This window comes from Nycticebus coucang, chromosome 7, assembly GCF_027406575.1.
Source record: "Nycticebus coucang isolate mNycCou1 chromosome 7, mNycCou1.pri, whole genome shotgun sequence".
NCBI classification, from domain to species: domain Eukaryota; kingdom Metazoa; phylum Chordata; class Mammalia; order Primates; family Lorisidae; genus Nycticebus; species Nycticebus coucang.
In genome coordinates, this window is record NC_069786.1 from 100035637 (window position 1) to 100051283 (window position 15647).

The 15647-nt window shown below is 44.5% G+C and overlaps 1 protein-coding gene across 4 annotated transcripts in view; it reads left to right on the plus strand.

Moving 5' to 3' along the window:
• Window positions 1-8910: 8910 nt before the first annotated feature.
• The window catches only part of FAM117B (family with sequence similarity 117 member B), a 171931-nt gene continuing 165194 nt past the window's right edge, over window positions 8911-15647 (plus strand). For all 4 annotated transcript variants that reach the window (XM_053597436.1, XM_053597437.1, XM_053597434.1 and 1 more), the window contains exon 1: window positions 8911-9679. In XM_053597436.1, the coding sequence (XP_053453411.1) occupies window positions 9091-9679 (589 nt within the window). In that variant the 5' untranslated portion in view covers window positions 8911-9090. The remainder of the gene's footprint in view (window positions 9680-15647) is intronic.

Consider the following 15647-nt stretch of genomic DNA (forward strand, 5'->3'; position numbering starts at 1 on the left):
AGCAAGGAGTTAAGGGAATGAACAAGGGTGTTACAGTGTCAGAGACTAGTAACAATAAGAAACTGTTACACTCCCACAAATGAAGGGGAAAGGGAAGTAGTTAGTGCAAATGAAGTCCAATGAGAACTGGAGCCAAGGAGGAAGGGGCTTTAGTGGGAGATATAGCTAGTACCTGAGAAATGTGGTTCTAGAACAGGAATACAGCAGGGAAGAAATAGTTTGACCTCTCTCTCTTTCTGTGGTCTGATCACACATTGGTCAGACCTAACCAGAAACTAGCTGGCAAGCTAGAGTGGGTGATAAAGTCTGTAGTTCACAGGGGTCATTCTCCAAGGGAGGGCAGGACTAGTATGTGAAGGTAAATAAATTATCAAAGAATAATATGACATTTTTCCCATCCAAAAATTTCCAGTGTTCATCCCAGGGAATTAAAAATTCAGCCTTGGCTCCGCGCCTGTGGCTCAACTGAGCTGGCGAGTTCGAGTCCAGCCAAACAACAATGACGGCTGCAACCAAACAATAGCGGGTGTTGTGGCAGGCGTCTGTAGTCCCAGCTACTTGGGAGGCAGAGGCAGGAGAATCGCTTGAGCCCAGGAGTTGGAGGTTGCTGTGAGCTGTGATGCCACAGCACTCTACCCAGAGCAACAGCTTGAGGCTCTGTCTCAAAAAAAAAATAATAAATAAATAAATAAAGGGCGGCGCCTGTGGCTCAGCGGGTGGGGTGCCGGCCGCATATGCCGAGAGTGGCGGGTTCAAACCCAGCCCCGGCCAAACTGCAACAAAAAAAAATAGCCGGGCGTTGTGGCCGGCGCCTCTAGTCCCAGCTGCTCTGGAGGCTGAGGCAAGAGAATCACATAAGCCCAAGGATTTGGAGGTTGCTGTGAGCTGTGTGATGCCATGGCACTCTACCGAGGGTGATAAGGTGAGACTCTGTCTGTACAAAAATAAATAAATAAATAAAATAAAATGAAATAAAATAAAATAAAATTCAGCCTTACATCAGGCGTAGCATAATAAAATTTCAGAAAACCCCTAACAAAGGGATGATCCTAAAAGCATCCAGAGAAAAAGGAAGAGATCATATATGAAGGATCAAAAATCAGAATGGCATTGGATCAATCCACAGCAACACTGAATGCTATGTGACAATGCAGTGATGTCTTCAAATTTCTGGAAAATATATTTTCAAGGCAAATCATCAACCAAGTGCAAGGGTAGAATAAAGACATTTGAGAACATGCGATGTCTCAAAAATTTACTTTCTATACACCTTCTCTTGCGGAGAGAGTACAAATCAAAGGAGTAAACATGCAAATAAACAAAAAAGGCAGATCTTAGCTTGAAGGAACATGGGATACATGCACAGCCAAGAAGTAAAAGGAAGTCTCAGGCTGACAGCTTTGCAGGAGTCCTAGGACATATCCAGTTCAGACATAGCAGGAAAAAAGAAGTTTCCATTAGGATGTTTTTCAGGCAAGAAAACAAACCATTAATCATTTTCAGAGAGGTTTAACAATTCTTTTGAGGATTTGGGGAAGGCAAAGAAAATGAGAAAATGACTACTTTGAAACAATCAGTCTTTTAAATAATACTTGATTTTTTTGTTTTTGAGACAGAATCTCACTTTGTGGCCCTTGGTAGAGTGCTGTGGCATCACAGCTCACAGCAACCTCAAACTCTTGGGCTTAAGTGATTCTTTTGCCTCAGCCTCCCAAGTAGTTGGGACTATAGGCCTACCTGCCACAACACCTGGCTATTTTTTTTGTTGCAGTTGCCATTGTTGTTTTAGCTGGCCTGGGCCAGGTTCGAACCTGCCAGCCTCAGTGTATGTTGCCAGCACCTTACCCCATGAGCTACCGGCGCCACCCATAATTTTTTTTTTTTTTTTTTTGTGAGAGCAGGATCTCGCTTTATCACCCAGGCTGGTCTGGCCTCAAGGGATACTCCCACCTTGGCTTTCCAATGTGCTCAAGTTATAGGCATGAGCCATTACACCCAGACTAGAAAAATTTTTTTTTTCTTTTATTGATTGATCGATTGTTGGGGAATAAATGAGGATACAGAAAATCAGGTTACACTGATTGTATTTGTTAGGTAAAGTTCCTCTTATAATTGTGTCCTGCCTCCAAGAAATGTGTCACACACCATGACTCCCACCCTCCTCCCTCCTTCCCTCTCTCTGCTTACCCATTCTGCCACCTCCAGTGATGTACCAGGTCATCAGTTGTCCTCATATCTGAATTGAGTACATTGGATTCTTGCTTCTCCATTCTTGCAATGCTTTACTAAGAAGAATGTGTTTCAAATACATTCAGGGTAATACAAAAGATGTAAAGTTTCCATCTTTTAGTGGCTGAATAGTATTCCATGATATACATATACCACGGCCTGTTAATCCATTCTTGGACTGGTGTGCAATTAGCTTGTATCCACAATTTGGTGATTGTAAATTGAGCTGCAGTAAATAGTCTAGTGCAAGTGTCCTATGGTAAAAGGATTTTTTTGTTCTGGGTAGATGCCCAGTATTGGGATTGCAGGATCAAATGGGAGGTCTAGTTTGAGTTCTTTGAGGATTCTCCATACTTCCTTCCAAAAATGTTGTACTAGTTTGCAGTCCCACCAGCAGTGTCCGAGTGTTCCCTTCTTTCCACATCCACACCAGCATCTGCAGTTGTGAGATTTAGTGATGTGGGCCATTCTCACTGGAGTTAGGAAATAGCTTAGGGTGATTTAGATTTGCAGTTCTCTGATAATTAGGGATGATGAGCAGTTTTTCATGTTTTTAGCCATTGGTCTGTCTTCTTTAGAGAAGATTCTATTCATCTCTCTTGCCCAGTGATCTAAGGGATTGTTAGCATATTTGATGTTAATTAATTTGATTAACTCAAATTAATATGCAATTCATAATGTGCAGATATCATTTCCCATTCTGATGGTTGTCTGTTTGTGTTGGTTGTTGTCTCCTTAGCTGTACAGAAGCTATTCAGGTTAATTAAATCCCATTTATTTATTTTTGTTATTGGAATTGCCACAGCAGTCTTCTTCATAAGTCTTTCTCCAGTCCAATAACTTCAAGTGTTTTCCCCACAGTTTCTTCAAGGATTTTTATTGTTTCATGCATTAGATTTAGATCTTTTATCCACCTTGAATCAATTTTAGTGAGTGGAGAAAGGTGCAGGTTCAGTTTCAGTCTTTTACATGTGGATATCCCAGCACAATTTATTGAATAGGAATTCTTTCCTCCAGTGTACGTTCTTGTTTGGTTTATTAAAGATTAGGTGGCAGCAAGATGTTCATTTCATGGTTTTCTCTTCAGTTGCAGATGTCTATGTCTCTATTTTTGTGCTGTTTTGATCACTATGGCCTTGTAGTACAGCCTAAAGTCTGGTAGGCAGATGCCCTCAGCTTTTTTCTTTCTTTTTTTTTTTTTTTTTTTGAGACAGTTTCACTTTGTCACCTTTGGTAGGGTAGAGTGCTGTGGCATTACAGCTCACAGCAACCTCAACTCTTGGGCTTAAACAATTCTCTTGCCTCAGCTTCCTGAGGAACTTGGACTACAGGCATCTGCCACAATGCCTGGCTATTTTCTTTTAGAGAAGGGGGTCTCATTCTTGCTCAGGCTGGCCTTGAACTTGTGAACTCAAGCAATCCACCCTCCTCAGCCTTACTCAGTGCTAGGATTATAGGTGTGAGCCACCACTCGTGGCCCTTAGCTTCATTTTTATTACTAAAAATTACCTCGGGGCTGTGCCCGTACTCAGTGGGTAGGCCCGTGCCTGCTAAACAACAGTGACAACTGCAACCAAAATATATACGTATATATTGAGGCATTGTGGCGGGTGCATGTAGTCCCAGCTACTTGGGAGACTGAGACAAGAGAATCGCTTAAGTCCAAGTGTTTGAGGTTTCTGTGAGCTGTGATGCCACAGCACTCTCTTGAGGGCTGAGGGCGAGATAGTTAGACTCTGCCTCAGAAAAAAAAAAATTGCCTTGCTACACAGGTTTTTTTCTGGTTCCTTACAAAAAGAAGAATTCTTTTCCCCAAATCTTGAAGGTATGATGTTGGTATTTTAATGGGGATTAAACTGAATCTGTAGATTGCTTTGGGAAGTATAGACATTTTCACAATGTTGATTATTCCCAGCCATGAGCATGGTATGTTCTTCCAATTGTTAATATCTTCTGCTATTTCTTTTCTTAGTGTTTTGTAATTTTCTTTATAGAGGTCCTTCTTTTTGTTAGGTATATTTCTAGGTATTTCATTTTCTTGGAAGCTACTGTGAAGGGAATTGTGTCCTTGATTAGCTTCTCATCTTGGTGGTTATTGGCATATACACAGGCTTCTGATTTGTGAACATTGATTTTATATCCTGAGACATTACTATATTTTTTGATCACATCCGAGAGTCTTGGGGTTGAGTCTTTGATGTTCTCTAAGTATAAGATCATATCATTAGCAAAGAGGGATATTTGACCTCCTCTGCCCCCATTTGGATGCCCTTTTTTTTTTTTTTTTAGAGACAGAGTTTCACCTTTATTGCCCTCGGTAGAGTACTATGGCATCACAGCTCACAGCAACCTCCAACTCCTGGGCTTAGGCAATTCTCTTGCCTCCGCCCACCACAACGCCCGGCTATTTCTTTGTTGCAATTTGGCCAGGGCCAGGCTTGAACCTGCCGCCCTTGGTATATGGGGCATGCGTCCCACTCACTGAGCCACAGGCGCCACCCATGGATGCCCTTTATTTCCTTCTCTTGCCTGATTGTATTAGCTAGAAGTTCCAGGACTATGTTGAATAGTAGTTGTGATAGAGACAACCTTGTCTGGTTCTGGTTCTAAGTGGAAAAGCTTTCAGCATAATATTAGTTTTGGATTTGTCATAGATGGCTTCAATCAGTTCAAGAAATGTGCCACCTATGTCTAGTTTCTTCAGAGTTCTAATTAGAAAAGAGTGCTGAGGGTGGTGCCTGTGGCTCAGAGGGTAGGGCGCTGGCCCCATATGCTGGAGGTTGCAGGTTCAAACCCAGCCCTGGCCAAAAAAAAAAAAGAAAAGAGTGCTGAATTCTATCAATGCTTTTTTTGCATCTATTGAGAGGGCCATATGGTCTATGTTTTTGCTTCTGTTGATATGATGAATTCTGTTTATGGGCTTGAGTATGTCAAACCAGTCTTTCATCTGTGGGATGAAACCTACTTGATCATAATGAATGATTTTTTTAATGCGTAGCTGTAATCTGTTGGGTAGGATTTTATTGAGAATTTTTGCATCAATATTCATTAGTGAAATTGGTCTGAAATTCTCCTAAAAAGGAGAATTTTCCTTTTTAGGTCTTTTCTTGGTTTTGGTATCAGAGTGATGTTTGCTTCATAGAATATGTTGGGGAAGACTCCTTCCTTCTCAATTTTTTGTAATAATTTCTGCAGTGTGGGTATAAGCTCTTCTTCGAAGGTTTGATAGAATTCTGGTGTGAAGCCATCCAGACCAGGGCATTTTTTTGGTGGGAGATTTTTTATTCTTTCTTTGATCTCAGTTCTTGAAATCAGTCTGTTCGAGAGATCTGTTTCTTCTTGATAAGTCTAGGGAGGGGGTGTGATTCCAGGTATTAATCCAGTTCCTCCACATTGTCCAGTTTCTGGGCATAGAGTTTTGTTTTTTTTTTCTTTTGTAGAGACAGAGTTTCCCTTTATTGCCCTCGGTACAGTGCCGTGGCGTCACACAGCTCACAGCAACCTCCAACTCCTGGGCTTAGGCGATTCTCCTGCCTCAGCCTCCTGAGTAGCTGGGACTACAGGCGCCCGCCACAACACCTGGCTATTTTTTTGTTGCAGTTGGGCTGGGGCTGGGTTTGAACCCTCCACCCTCGGTATATGGGGCTGGCGCCCTGCTCACTGAGCTACAGGCGCTGCCCATGCATAGAGTTTCTTATAGTACTCAGAGATGATCTCTTATATCTCAGTGGCATCTGTTGTTACTTCCCCTTGGTCATTTCTGATTGAGGTTATTAGAGATTTTACCTTTCTGTTTCTAGTTAATCTGGCCAAAGGTTTATTGATTTTATTTATTTTTTCAAAAAACCAACTTTTTATTTCATTAATTTTCTGAATGATTCTTTTGTCTTCAGTTTCATTCATCTCTGATTTAATTTTGGTTATTTCTTTTCTTCAGCTGGGTTTGGGATTAGATTGTTTTTCTTTTTCCAATTCCATAGCTGGTTCATGAGGTTATTGATGTGCCCTCTTTCTTGTTTGTTTTTAGAGACAGACTCTCACTTTGTTGCCCTCGGTAGAGTGTAGTGGCATCACAGCTCACAGCAACCTTCAGCTCTTGGGCTTAGGCGATTCTCCTGCCTCAGCCTCCCAAGTAGCTAGGACCACAGGCGCCTGGCTATTTTTTTTTTTTTTGTGGTGTTTTGGCCGGGGCTGGGTTTGAACCCGCCACCTCTGGCATATGGGACCAGCGCCCTACTCCTTGAGCCACAGGCGCCGCCCCTCTTATGGATCTTGTTGGCAGTTTCCTGTATGTTTCTATCTTGTGAAAAGCTGAATTTGTTCTCACTCCATGTTATAGGGGACAGACAGTGATGTCAAATCTATCCAAAGCCCCAGCCAACTGAAGGTAGGTCCTGGGCCAATAGCTTGGAGCCTATCTGTGTTTGGGGAGAGGAAAGGAGAAAGGGAAATAGGAGAAATGTGGGCCTCTGAATCACATGGAGATTCTATTGAGCACCACATTCTTATTTGATCCCTGGATAGTAATCACAATTGTATGAAGGAATTGTATGGTTTTTTGTTTAACTGCGTTTTACAGGTAAGGAAATTGGCTAGTGAGCTACCCCAGGTCACAGAGGAAGTGGTGGATCTGGATATAAAACTTCGCTTTAGGTCTTCAAAGACTTCGGATCACAGTGCACAGGAACCTAGTAGGATTTCAGTTCAGAGTGAATTATACTGTGTCTCTCATTCCTACATTTTTACCAGATAAAATCTGTCTATAATACACATCTAATAAAGTAGGAAAGAGAAAAGAGGCTATGCACAGGCAATTTATAGCCAAAGAGGGGAGCGTGTAGGGTGTATAGTCACTTTTTTTTCTTCCATCTTGCTGAGGAGCCCCTGAGGTTATTCTAGAGCCAGTGCCTGCCTTCCTGAGTCCTTGCCTATACCACAAAGACTTGTTTCTCCACTATGGCTGGCTGGCCAAGTTTTGTTTCTTTTTTTTATTTTTTTGTACAGACAGAGACTCACTGTGCCGCCCTCCGGTAGAGTAACACGGCTCACAGCAACCTCTAACTCTTGGGCTTAACGCAATTCTCTTGCCTCAGCTTCCCGAGCAGCTGGGACTACAGGAGCCCGCCCCAACGCCCGGCTATTTTTTTGTTGCAGTTTGGCCGGGGCTGGGCTTGAACCTGTCACCCTCAGCATATGGGGCCGGCGCCCTACTCACTGAGCCACAGGCGCCGCCTCAAGTTTTGTTTCAAATAATGATTTGGAGGATCAAATAAGGCCCCCTATAGCACTTACAAATTGGTAAGGTAGCAGACATCTTTCCAAGGTATCAGGGAACAGTGAAGTGTTGGATTAGAATAAAAAAAAATTTCTTTTTTTGAGACAGTCTCATTTTGTTGCTCTCGGTAGAATGCCGTGGCATCATAACTCACAGCAACCTCCAGCTTCTGGGCTTAGGCGAGTCTCTTTTTTTTTTTTTGCAGTTTTTGGCCAGGGCTGGATTTGAACCTACCACCTCCGGCACATGGGGCCAGCACCCTATCCCTTTGAGCCACAGGCGCTGCCCTAGGCGAGTCTCTTGCCTCAGCCTTCCGAGTAGCTGGGACTACAGGCACCTGCCACAACGCCTGGCTATTTTTTTTGTTGCAGTTTGGCGGGTGTCCCTCCGCCTTGGTATATGGGGCCCCGCCCTACCCACTGAGCCACCCTAGGTGCCGCCCTAAATTCTTTTTTTGGGGTGGGGGGACAGAAGTTCACCACATCACCCTCGGTAGAGTGCCGTAGCATCACAGGTCACAGCAATCTCAAACTCTTGGGCCCAAGCGAGTCTCTTGCCTCAGCCTCCCGAGTAGCTGAGACTACAGGCACTGGCCACAACGCCCGGCCATTTTTTTTTTTTGGTTGCAGTTGTCATTGTTGTATAGCAGGCCCCTCTGGGCTCGAACCCGTCAGCCTCAGTGTATGTGGCAGGCGCCCTACTCACTGAGCTACGGGCGCCGAGCCTAAAATAAATTCTTGATTACATGAGATACAGGAGGATGGCAACAACATTTGGTAACCGAACTCTATAGAGACTACCTAAAATCGTATTCTAACCAACAATTTTAACCTGAGATTTGTCTTTTTGGAGAGCTTTAAACATTAAGAAAGAAAAAGGAGGGGTGTAAAACGCTAGTAAGATTAATTTTCTTCTCTTTTTGAGCCCTGCTCATAGGTAGATGGAATTAGGACACAACCCAGCAGAGACTGAAGGAAATGAGTTATGCGGAAAATGCTTTAGACTATGCCCAAGGACTGCTCTGGTTCTGGACATTCCCTTTGGCAACATTCCTGAGTGTGAGTCCCCAGAGCTCCCCCCAGTGGGAAGGGAAAGATGCGCGTGGCCAGGCGCGCGTACACGTGCACTCACGTGTACACACACACGCGCGCACCCTACACATACACGCCGCCTGTTTCCTCCACTCCTCCTCCCTACGGGGGGCGGGCCTCTTTCTCTTTAAAGAGCGAGCAGACAGGCTCCGCGCACACCCAGGCTCGCTAAGGCCCCGGGGGCCCGGGATCAGAGCTGCTCTCAGCCAATGGGCGCGGTGGAACGGCTCGAGCGCGGTTGACGCTACACCAATGGGCGCTCGCGGGGGGCGGGGGCAGCGGAGGAGACACTATTGTTGATGAGGAGCAGCAGCGGCGGCGGTAGCGGCTGCACCACCTCATTGCTGTTGGCCGCGGCTCGGTCGCCCCCCGCAACCCAGAGTTCGGCTTCGTCACCCTGTCGCAGGGGCCTTCCCTCCGGCCCCAAGAATCGTCCCCCTGCAGCCCAACAACAAACCCCCACCGGCTCGCCCAGTCACTGGGGAGGGGGGGACCATGTCCCAGCGGGTGAGGCGCAACGGGTCCCCGACGCCGGGCGGCTCCCTTGGGGGTGGTGCGGTCGCCACGGCCGGGGCACCCGGGAGCCGCTTGCAGCCCATGAGGGCGACAGTTCCGTTCCAGCTGAAGCAGCAGCAGCAACATGGCAGCCCCACGCGGAGCGGCGGCGGCGGCGGCGGCAACAACAACGGTGGCTGTTGTGGCGCCTCAGGCGGCGGCGGCGGCGGCAGCGGGGCCCCGCGCACTGCCTCTCGCAGTACAAGCCCCACTCGCGGCGGCGGGAGCGCGGCGGCGCGTACCAGTCCCACGGTGGCCACGCAGACGGGCGCGTGCACGACATCCACGCGAGGCACCAGCCCCACGCGCGGCGCCGCGCCCGGGGCTCGCGGGAGCCCACCTCGGCCGCCACCTCCGCCACCTCTGTTGGGTACCGTGTCGTCGCCCAGCTCGTCGCCCACCCACCTGTGGACCGGCGAGGTGAGCGCAGCCCCACCCCCAGTCCGCGTCCGGCACCGGAGGAGGTCCCCGGAGCAGAGCCGAAGCTCCCCGGAGAAGAGGAGCCCGAGCGCCCCGGTTTGCAAAGCAGGTAAGTGCTTGGGTCGTGTGGCGTCAGGGAGGCCGCGGCGGGACTGGGTCCCGGGCGCGCGCTGCTCCACGCGGGGACTGCGGCGCTGCCGCGGGGCTCTGAGGACCGGGGCGGGGCCCGGGCGGTGGGGACCGGGGCATTGCGGCCCCACCTTTCCTGGGCTGGGTCGGGCCGGCTCGGCAGTCCGCGCGCCTCCTGGGTGCCTCCTCCCGCCTGGCGCGGTTCCTGACGGTGGAGGTGCATCCGCTAGCCTTGTGCTTGGCTGATAGGTGTTAATTATAAACCTGGGGTTCTGGCTTACCGCTGGTGACTGCTTACCTTACCCTACCTTGAGGGTGAGGCGAGACTGGTTTGTCACTTCGTTAGGGACATTGTTAATACTAGTACAGTACATATCTGCTGCTAAGTATTTCTGTTCCACAAAGCAGTTTCAGATCTGGGTGGACTGAATGCATTAGTAATGGTAGACTTAGAGCACTGAAGAGACGTGAATTAGGGTGCGTTTTATTCTCTAAGACTTGGTAAATGGTCACGAGAAGTGCGAATTAAGTTAAATAAGATTTCTTTGGAAAGGTTTATGGGCTTTGTAACTTTGAGTGTATTTTTTCTGCTGTACCGATTTTGTTTTGAATATAGAAAAACAAATTCTAGGATTTGTCTCCATCTTGTTATTGTTTGGGAAACTTAAAATTTCTTTTCTGCTTATTTGAGAGCTTTCTTGGGGAAAAAAATGAATGGAACTGTTGGGTTCGTAAAGAGTAACTTAAAAGAAATTCAATGTGGTAAGTGGGAAGGGACAAAATTTCTCATCTGGTTGCCTTCATGTCAGAATCTAGTGAAAAAAGAAATGTATAGTTTTTAATAATGTGTTAATTTTGTCAACATATATCTTTGTTTGTCCCTGTCTGGGGAATTTCTGTTAGAATATTACAGGCAGAATGGTTGGAAATTCCAGGAAACTTAGTACAGTACTTCCGAACCAAGTAAGTCAGGTGAAGTAGTTTCAGAAATGGAGGAAGTAGGATGAATCTTTTTATTTTTGAAAAGTTTTAGGTAATGCTTTTTGGAAAGAATTGTCCTAAAAAATGATGAATTGTCTTTTCTTTTTGATGAAGAAAAACAAATTACTCTAATTAGAACCAGAGTAGTGTTTTAAACCCTTTGAAGATGCAGCATGCTTTTTAGAAACCTTGATTGTTAGAAGTACTAGGACCTTTCCCTCTGCCTCAAAATGGTATCTATCACCTACTGAACTTCTACTTTATCATTGGTGATTGTCACACACAATCTCATTTTAATCTTCACAGTAGCCTTTAGAGAAGATAAGTAATAAGTGGCAGAGTTGGTGTTTGAACTGTGGTTGGTCGTGTCAAGGAAGTGCTTCATAATTTATGAGGTAGAACCTGGGCAATATATAGCACATCAAAATCACATGTACTTAGTTTTTGTTTGTTTTAGAGACAAGGTCTCTCTGTTGTGCAGGCTGGAATCCAGAGGCATGATCATAACATGTACTTAATTTTTGAAGCAACTCTTTTGATATCTGATGAAAAAATTGCTTCATTCCTTCAGCTTTCTGGAGCCAGTACAGTGTGTCTGGTGGAGGGGAAGGAGAGAGCTGTTTTAATGGAAAGTAGATGTGGAGAAAGGAGGCAGGCTCCTGGTCTGATAACAGAATCTGGCTACCCTATTAACTATTTAACATTCAAAGTAGAGAAGCCACCTGAGGAGTATTGGGTTAAATTTAAATAAATTTAAGTTATTGGCAGTGTGGAGGAAGGTGCTATTTTTTTTTTTTTTTCTCTGAATCTCAGAGGAGGGGTGTGGCCTCCATGGCTCACACCTGCAGGAGAGGGAGGCAGGTGGATTGCTTGATCTCAGGAGTTCAAGACTAGCCTGAGCAAGTAAGACCCTCTCTCTGCTAAAAATACTGAAAACCAGCTGGGTGTTGTGGCTGGCACTTGTAGTCCCAGCTACTGGGGAGGCTGAGGTAAGAGGATCACTTGAACCCAAAAATTTGAGGTTGCTATGAGTTACAATGCCATGGCACTCTACCCAGGGCAACAGAGTGAGACTCTGTCTCAAAAAAAAAACAAATCAAAAAACCCAAAATGACTCTAGGGGGAGGCCTCTGTTTCTGGGGATCTCAGACTCTTTCATGTGCTTGCTCTTCATGTTTTCTAAAGCTTCCCTTCCCCAGATCTATCATTCCATAGAGTATTTGCTGTAAAAATTAATCATCATTATTAGCCCCCCTCCAGAAAAGAAAAATAAAACCTTAATCCTTCTTCTCTTCTTCTGCAGCCCTTTCAACTAATTGTGAGAGATGGTGACTGTTATTAAGTCATACTCAAGTGTGAATGTCTGATAGCTTTTTTCTCAGAAATGTATTCTTGTTTCCCAGAGCAGAACAGAATGTTTTCAGATTTCAAGTGTTCATAGCAAACACAAAAACTATGATGAAATGATTTGCTATTTTTGTGTGACTAAATCTGGAAGGAAGAGTCTTTGTAATCTCCATTCCCTTTTTCTGACTAAAGGGAAGTTACCACCAGTTTGTAACCTCCGTGAAATGTAAAAATTCTTACTGTGGAGGGCAAAGGTCTATGTAATACAGTTTTTTAAAGCTGGTATGACTCTAAGGTCCACCTATATCAGGTTGCTGGCTTCCAGGTGTCTTACCAGATGAGCTGAATGCCATCACCTTTGTTAGGGTTCTAGTATCTCAAAGTCTGTAAGTTGATGGTTGCAGGATCCCTATCTACTCAAGTGCTTTATTCTTCTGGGTCTAGAGCTAATTATTGGCTGATTAGAACTTCCTTTTCTTGGCTACTGTAAAGTGATCCTTCCCTGACAGATTTTAAACTTCTCATCTTCAGTGCCTCCCATCTCTATAGCACAGTGGATTGCCATTGGGAACTGAAATATGTTTAGGGAAGATAGGCAACAGTGTTAACCATGAATTTGTTTTTGTGCCTTCCCTTCTTTTACCTGACTCTGTCTTATTCAATATAATGTCGAGTAGGTTAAAAACGGAGAGATGGCATAACAGAAGTTGGAAGAATAGGCATTGGGTAGATAGCCTGGGTTTAATGCTAATTGTGTTCACCACTTAGAAACCATGTGATAAGGGGAAGTGAATAACTTTCTAACTCTTAACTTCCTTTTCTATACAGTGGGTGATGATACCCGCTTCATTTGATGGTAGGGATTAAATGAGAGAAAACTGAAAAATTCTCAGCACAGTACCTCAGTATAAAAGTTAGTTATTGTGTATTTGTTTGGCTTGTAATTTTAGTGAACGTAACATAAATTGCCAATTTAAGCTAAGTTTTTATGGTTGTATGAAATTTCAGATTGGAGATAAGATTGCCTGTGAACGTTGAGAATGGTGTTTCTCAGAGTGTGGTCTGTTGTTCATCTCTATCAGAGTTACTTAGGGCATATAGTATAATACAGAAATATATTTGATCTTTGTCCATAGTTCTTGCACTGAGCTCCTAAAGCCCTTGTAATTAACTAAATAAGGGGAGAGTGTCTTTTGTTATTCATAATGAACCCATTTCAGTTGGGTCTCTGCTAATGAGGTGTCTTAGGTGGGGCCCCTGATTAGCCTCATTAAGACCAGATGACTAGAGGTTTAGAACTTACAGCCCAACCCACAGACGTCCAGGAAAAGAAGTTGGAGGACTGGAGATTGAGCTTTATAAAAACCTTTGAACAGTGAGATTCGGAGGTTTGGTAAACCAAAGGTGCAGGGAGAGTGGTTCCTGGAAAGGGTATGGAAACATGATGCTTTGCCTGTCCCCTATACCTTGCCTTATGCGTCTCTTCCCTAGTGCTGTCCCTGAGTTGTATCCTTTTATAATAAACTGGTAAACGTAAGTAATGTGTTTCCCTGAGTTCTGTGAACCACTCTAACAAGTTATCAAACCTTAGGAGGGGTCATGTGAACCCTCTATTTGTCTATAGTCAGTCAGAGTACAGATGGGCTGTGAGTCTTAGACTTGGAATCTGAAGTTGGGGCAATCTGGTGGGACCGAGCCTTTAAGCTGTAAGGTCTGTGCTGACTCTGGGTAGTGTTAGAATTGAATTGTTGAACATCTATTTGGTGACCAGAGAATTGGAAAATTGGGGTTTGGTGTTGGAAAGCACCCCAGGATTCTTGCTAAAAATGCAAGTTCTCGGGCCCTACTCTTTCTAGGCTTTGAAAGTCTTCTCTTCACACTGCCAACAAACACTCCCCTGTAATTTTGCTGTGCTCTAAATTGGAGAAAAATGGCTACAAATCCCCAAGGAAAATAGTTTGAAAACTCATTAGAGAAAAAGGCATTAGTACAGGTTTATGAGTTATTTTTGTAGTGTGTGGCTGATAACATAGATAGCAAGTTGTATTCTTGTTAGCTAACCTCTTACTTTGGATGTACTGTATCAAGTTGTATATTAACTTGGTTGTTCATTGGGGTGTGAGAATGCTAAGAGCAGCCTGGGAGATGAACATCTCTGGACTAATAGAGTCAGGAAGCAGGGTGGCAGAACTTAATATTTGTAGCATCTTTGATGATTTCCTTTCTAGTACCTTGTGGAATACCCCTTTAAGATTTCAGTGTTTCTATTAATCAGTGTGATTGAAAATATGTCAAATGGTATAAAAAAACAGTGTATGGTGCCCCATGATTGCATTAATGTACGCAGCTATGATTTAATAATAAATAAATTAAAACAAAAAAATAAATTATGCTCCCCCCACCCAGAAAAGATTTCAGTGTTTCTGGGCGGTGCCTATGGATTGGTGGGTAGGGGTCTGGCCTCATATACCGAGGATCAAATCCAGCCCTGGCCAAACTGCAACAAAAAAATGGTGGGGGGCTTGGGAGGTGGTTGTGGTGGGCGCCTGCTACTCGGGAGGCAGAGGCAAGAGAATTGCCTAATCCTAGGAGTTGGAGGTTGCTGTGAGCTGTGTGATGCCACAGCATTCTATGGTGGGAGATAAAGTGAAACTCTGTCTCTAAAAAAAAAAAAAAAAAGATTTCAGTGTTTCTTTAACATTTGCAGGATTGCTGCTAACTTCATACCTTCAAGGGAATCCTTTTGGTTTGTGATGTCTCTATTTTACAATTGAAAATGTGACAAAATAGAATCTTGCTTTTATAGTTCTGTGTCCTGGCTAATAGAATTTACTTTTAATTAAGTTCAATTCTTTAAGCTTTGATTGAACTACTCTATGTGTTATTGTGCAGTACAAAGATGTAAAAGACAGGGAACTTCAGAGATTCAAACTAGCCGTGTAAGACCTAAGTATATAATATGATGAGTGCTGTGAGCTCAGAGTGAATAATTCAACAGAAGATGGGTATAGAAGTTCTCACAGAGATGGATTTTTGAATAATGTTGGAAGGAGAGGAATAAAACTTTGTAGATGGATCTGAGAAGTACGAAAACATACGTATCATATTCAATCCTACATTAAAATGTTAGGGTGTAAGATGCTAGAGGGGGGAGAGAGGGAGCAGTTTTAATTAATACGTTTTCAGAATGGCCTTGAGTAGAATATATGAATTAGAATGTTGGCTCGGTGCCCATAGCTCAGGGGCTAGGGCGCTGGCCACATACACCAGGGGCTGGCGGATTCGAACCTGGCCTGGGCCTGCCAAACAACAATGACAACTACAAAAAAAAAAAATAGCCAGGTGTTGTGGTGGGTGCCTATAGTCCCAGCTATTTGGGAGGCTGAGGCAAGAGAATCCCTTAAGCGCGGGAGTTTGAGGTTGCTATGAGCTGTACTGCCACAGCACTCTACCGAAGGTGACATAGTGAAACTCTGTCTAAAAAAAATTAGAATGTATGCCATGGTATGTACTTTGGGCCGGGGCAGTGACTAATGCCTGTAAACTTAGTACTCTGAGAGGCCGAGGTGGGAGAATCCACTTGAGGTCAGAAGTTCAAAACCAGCCTGAGTAAGAGTGAG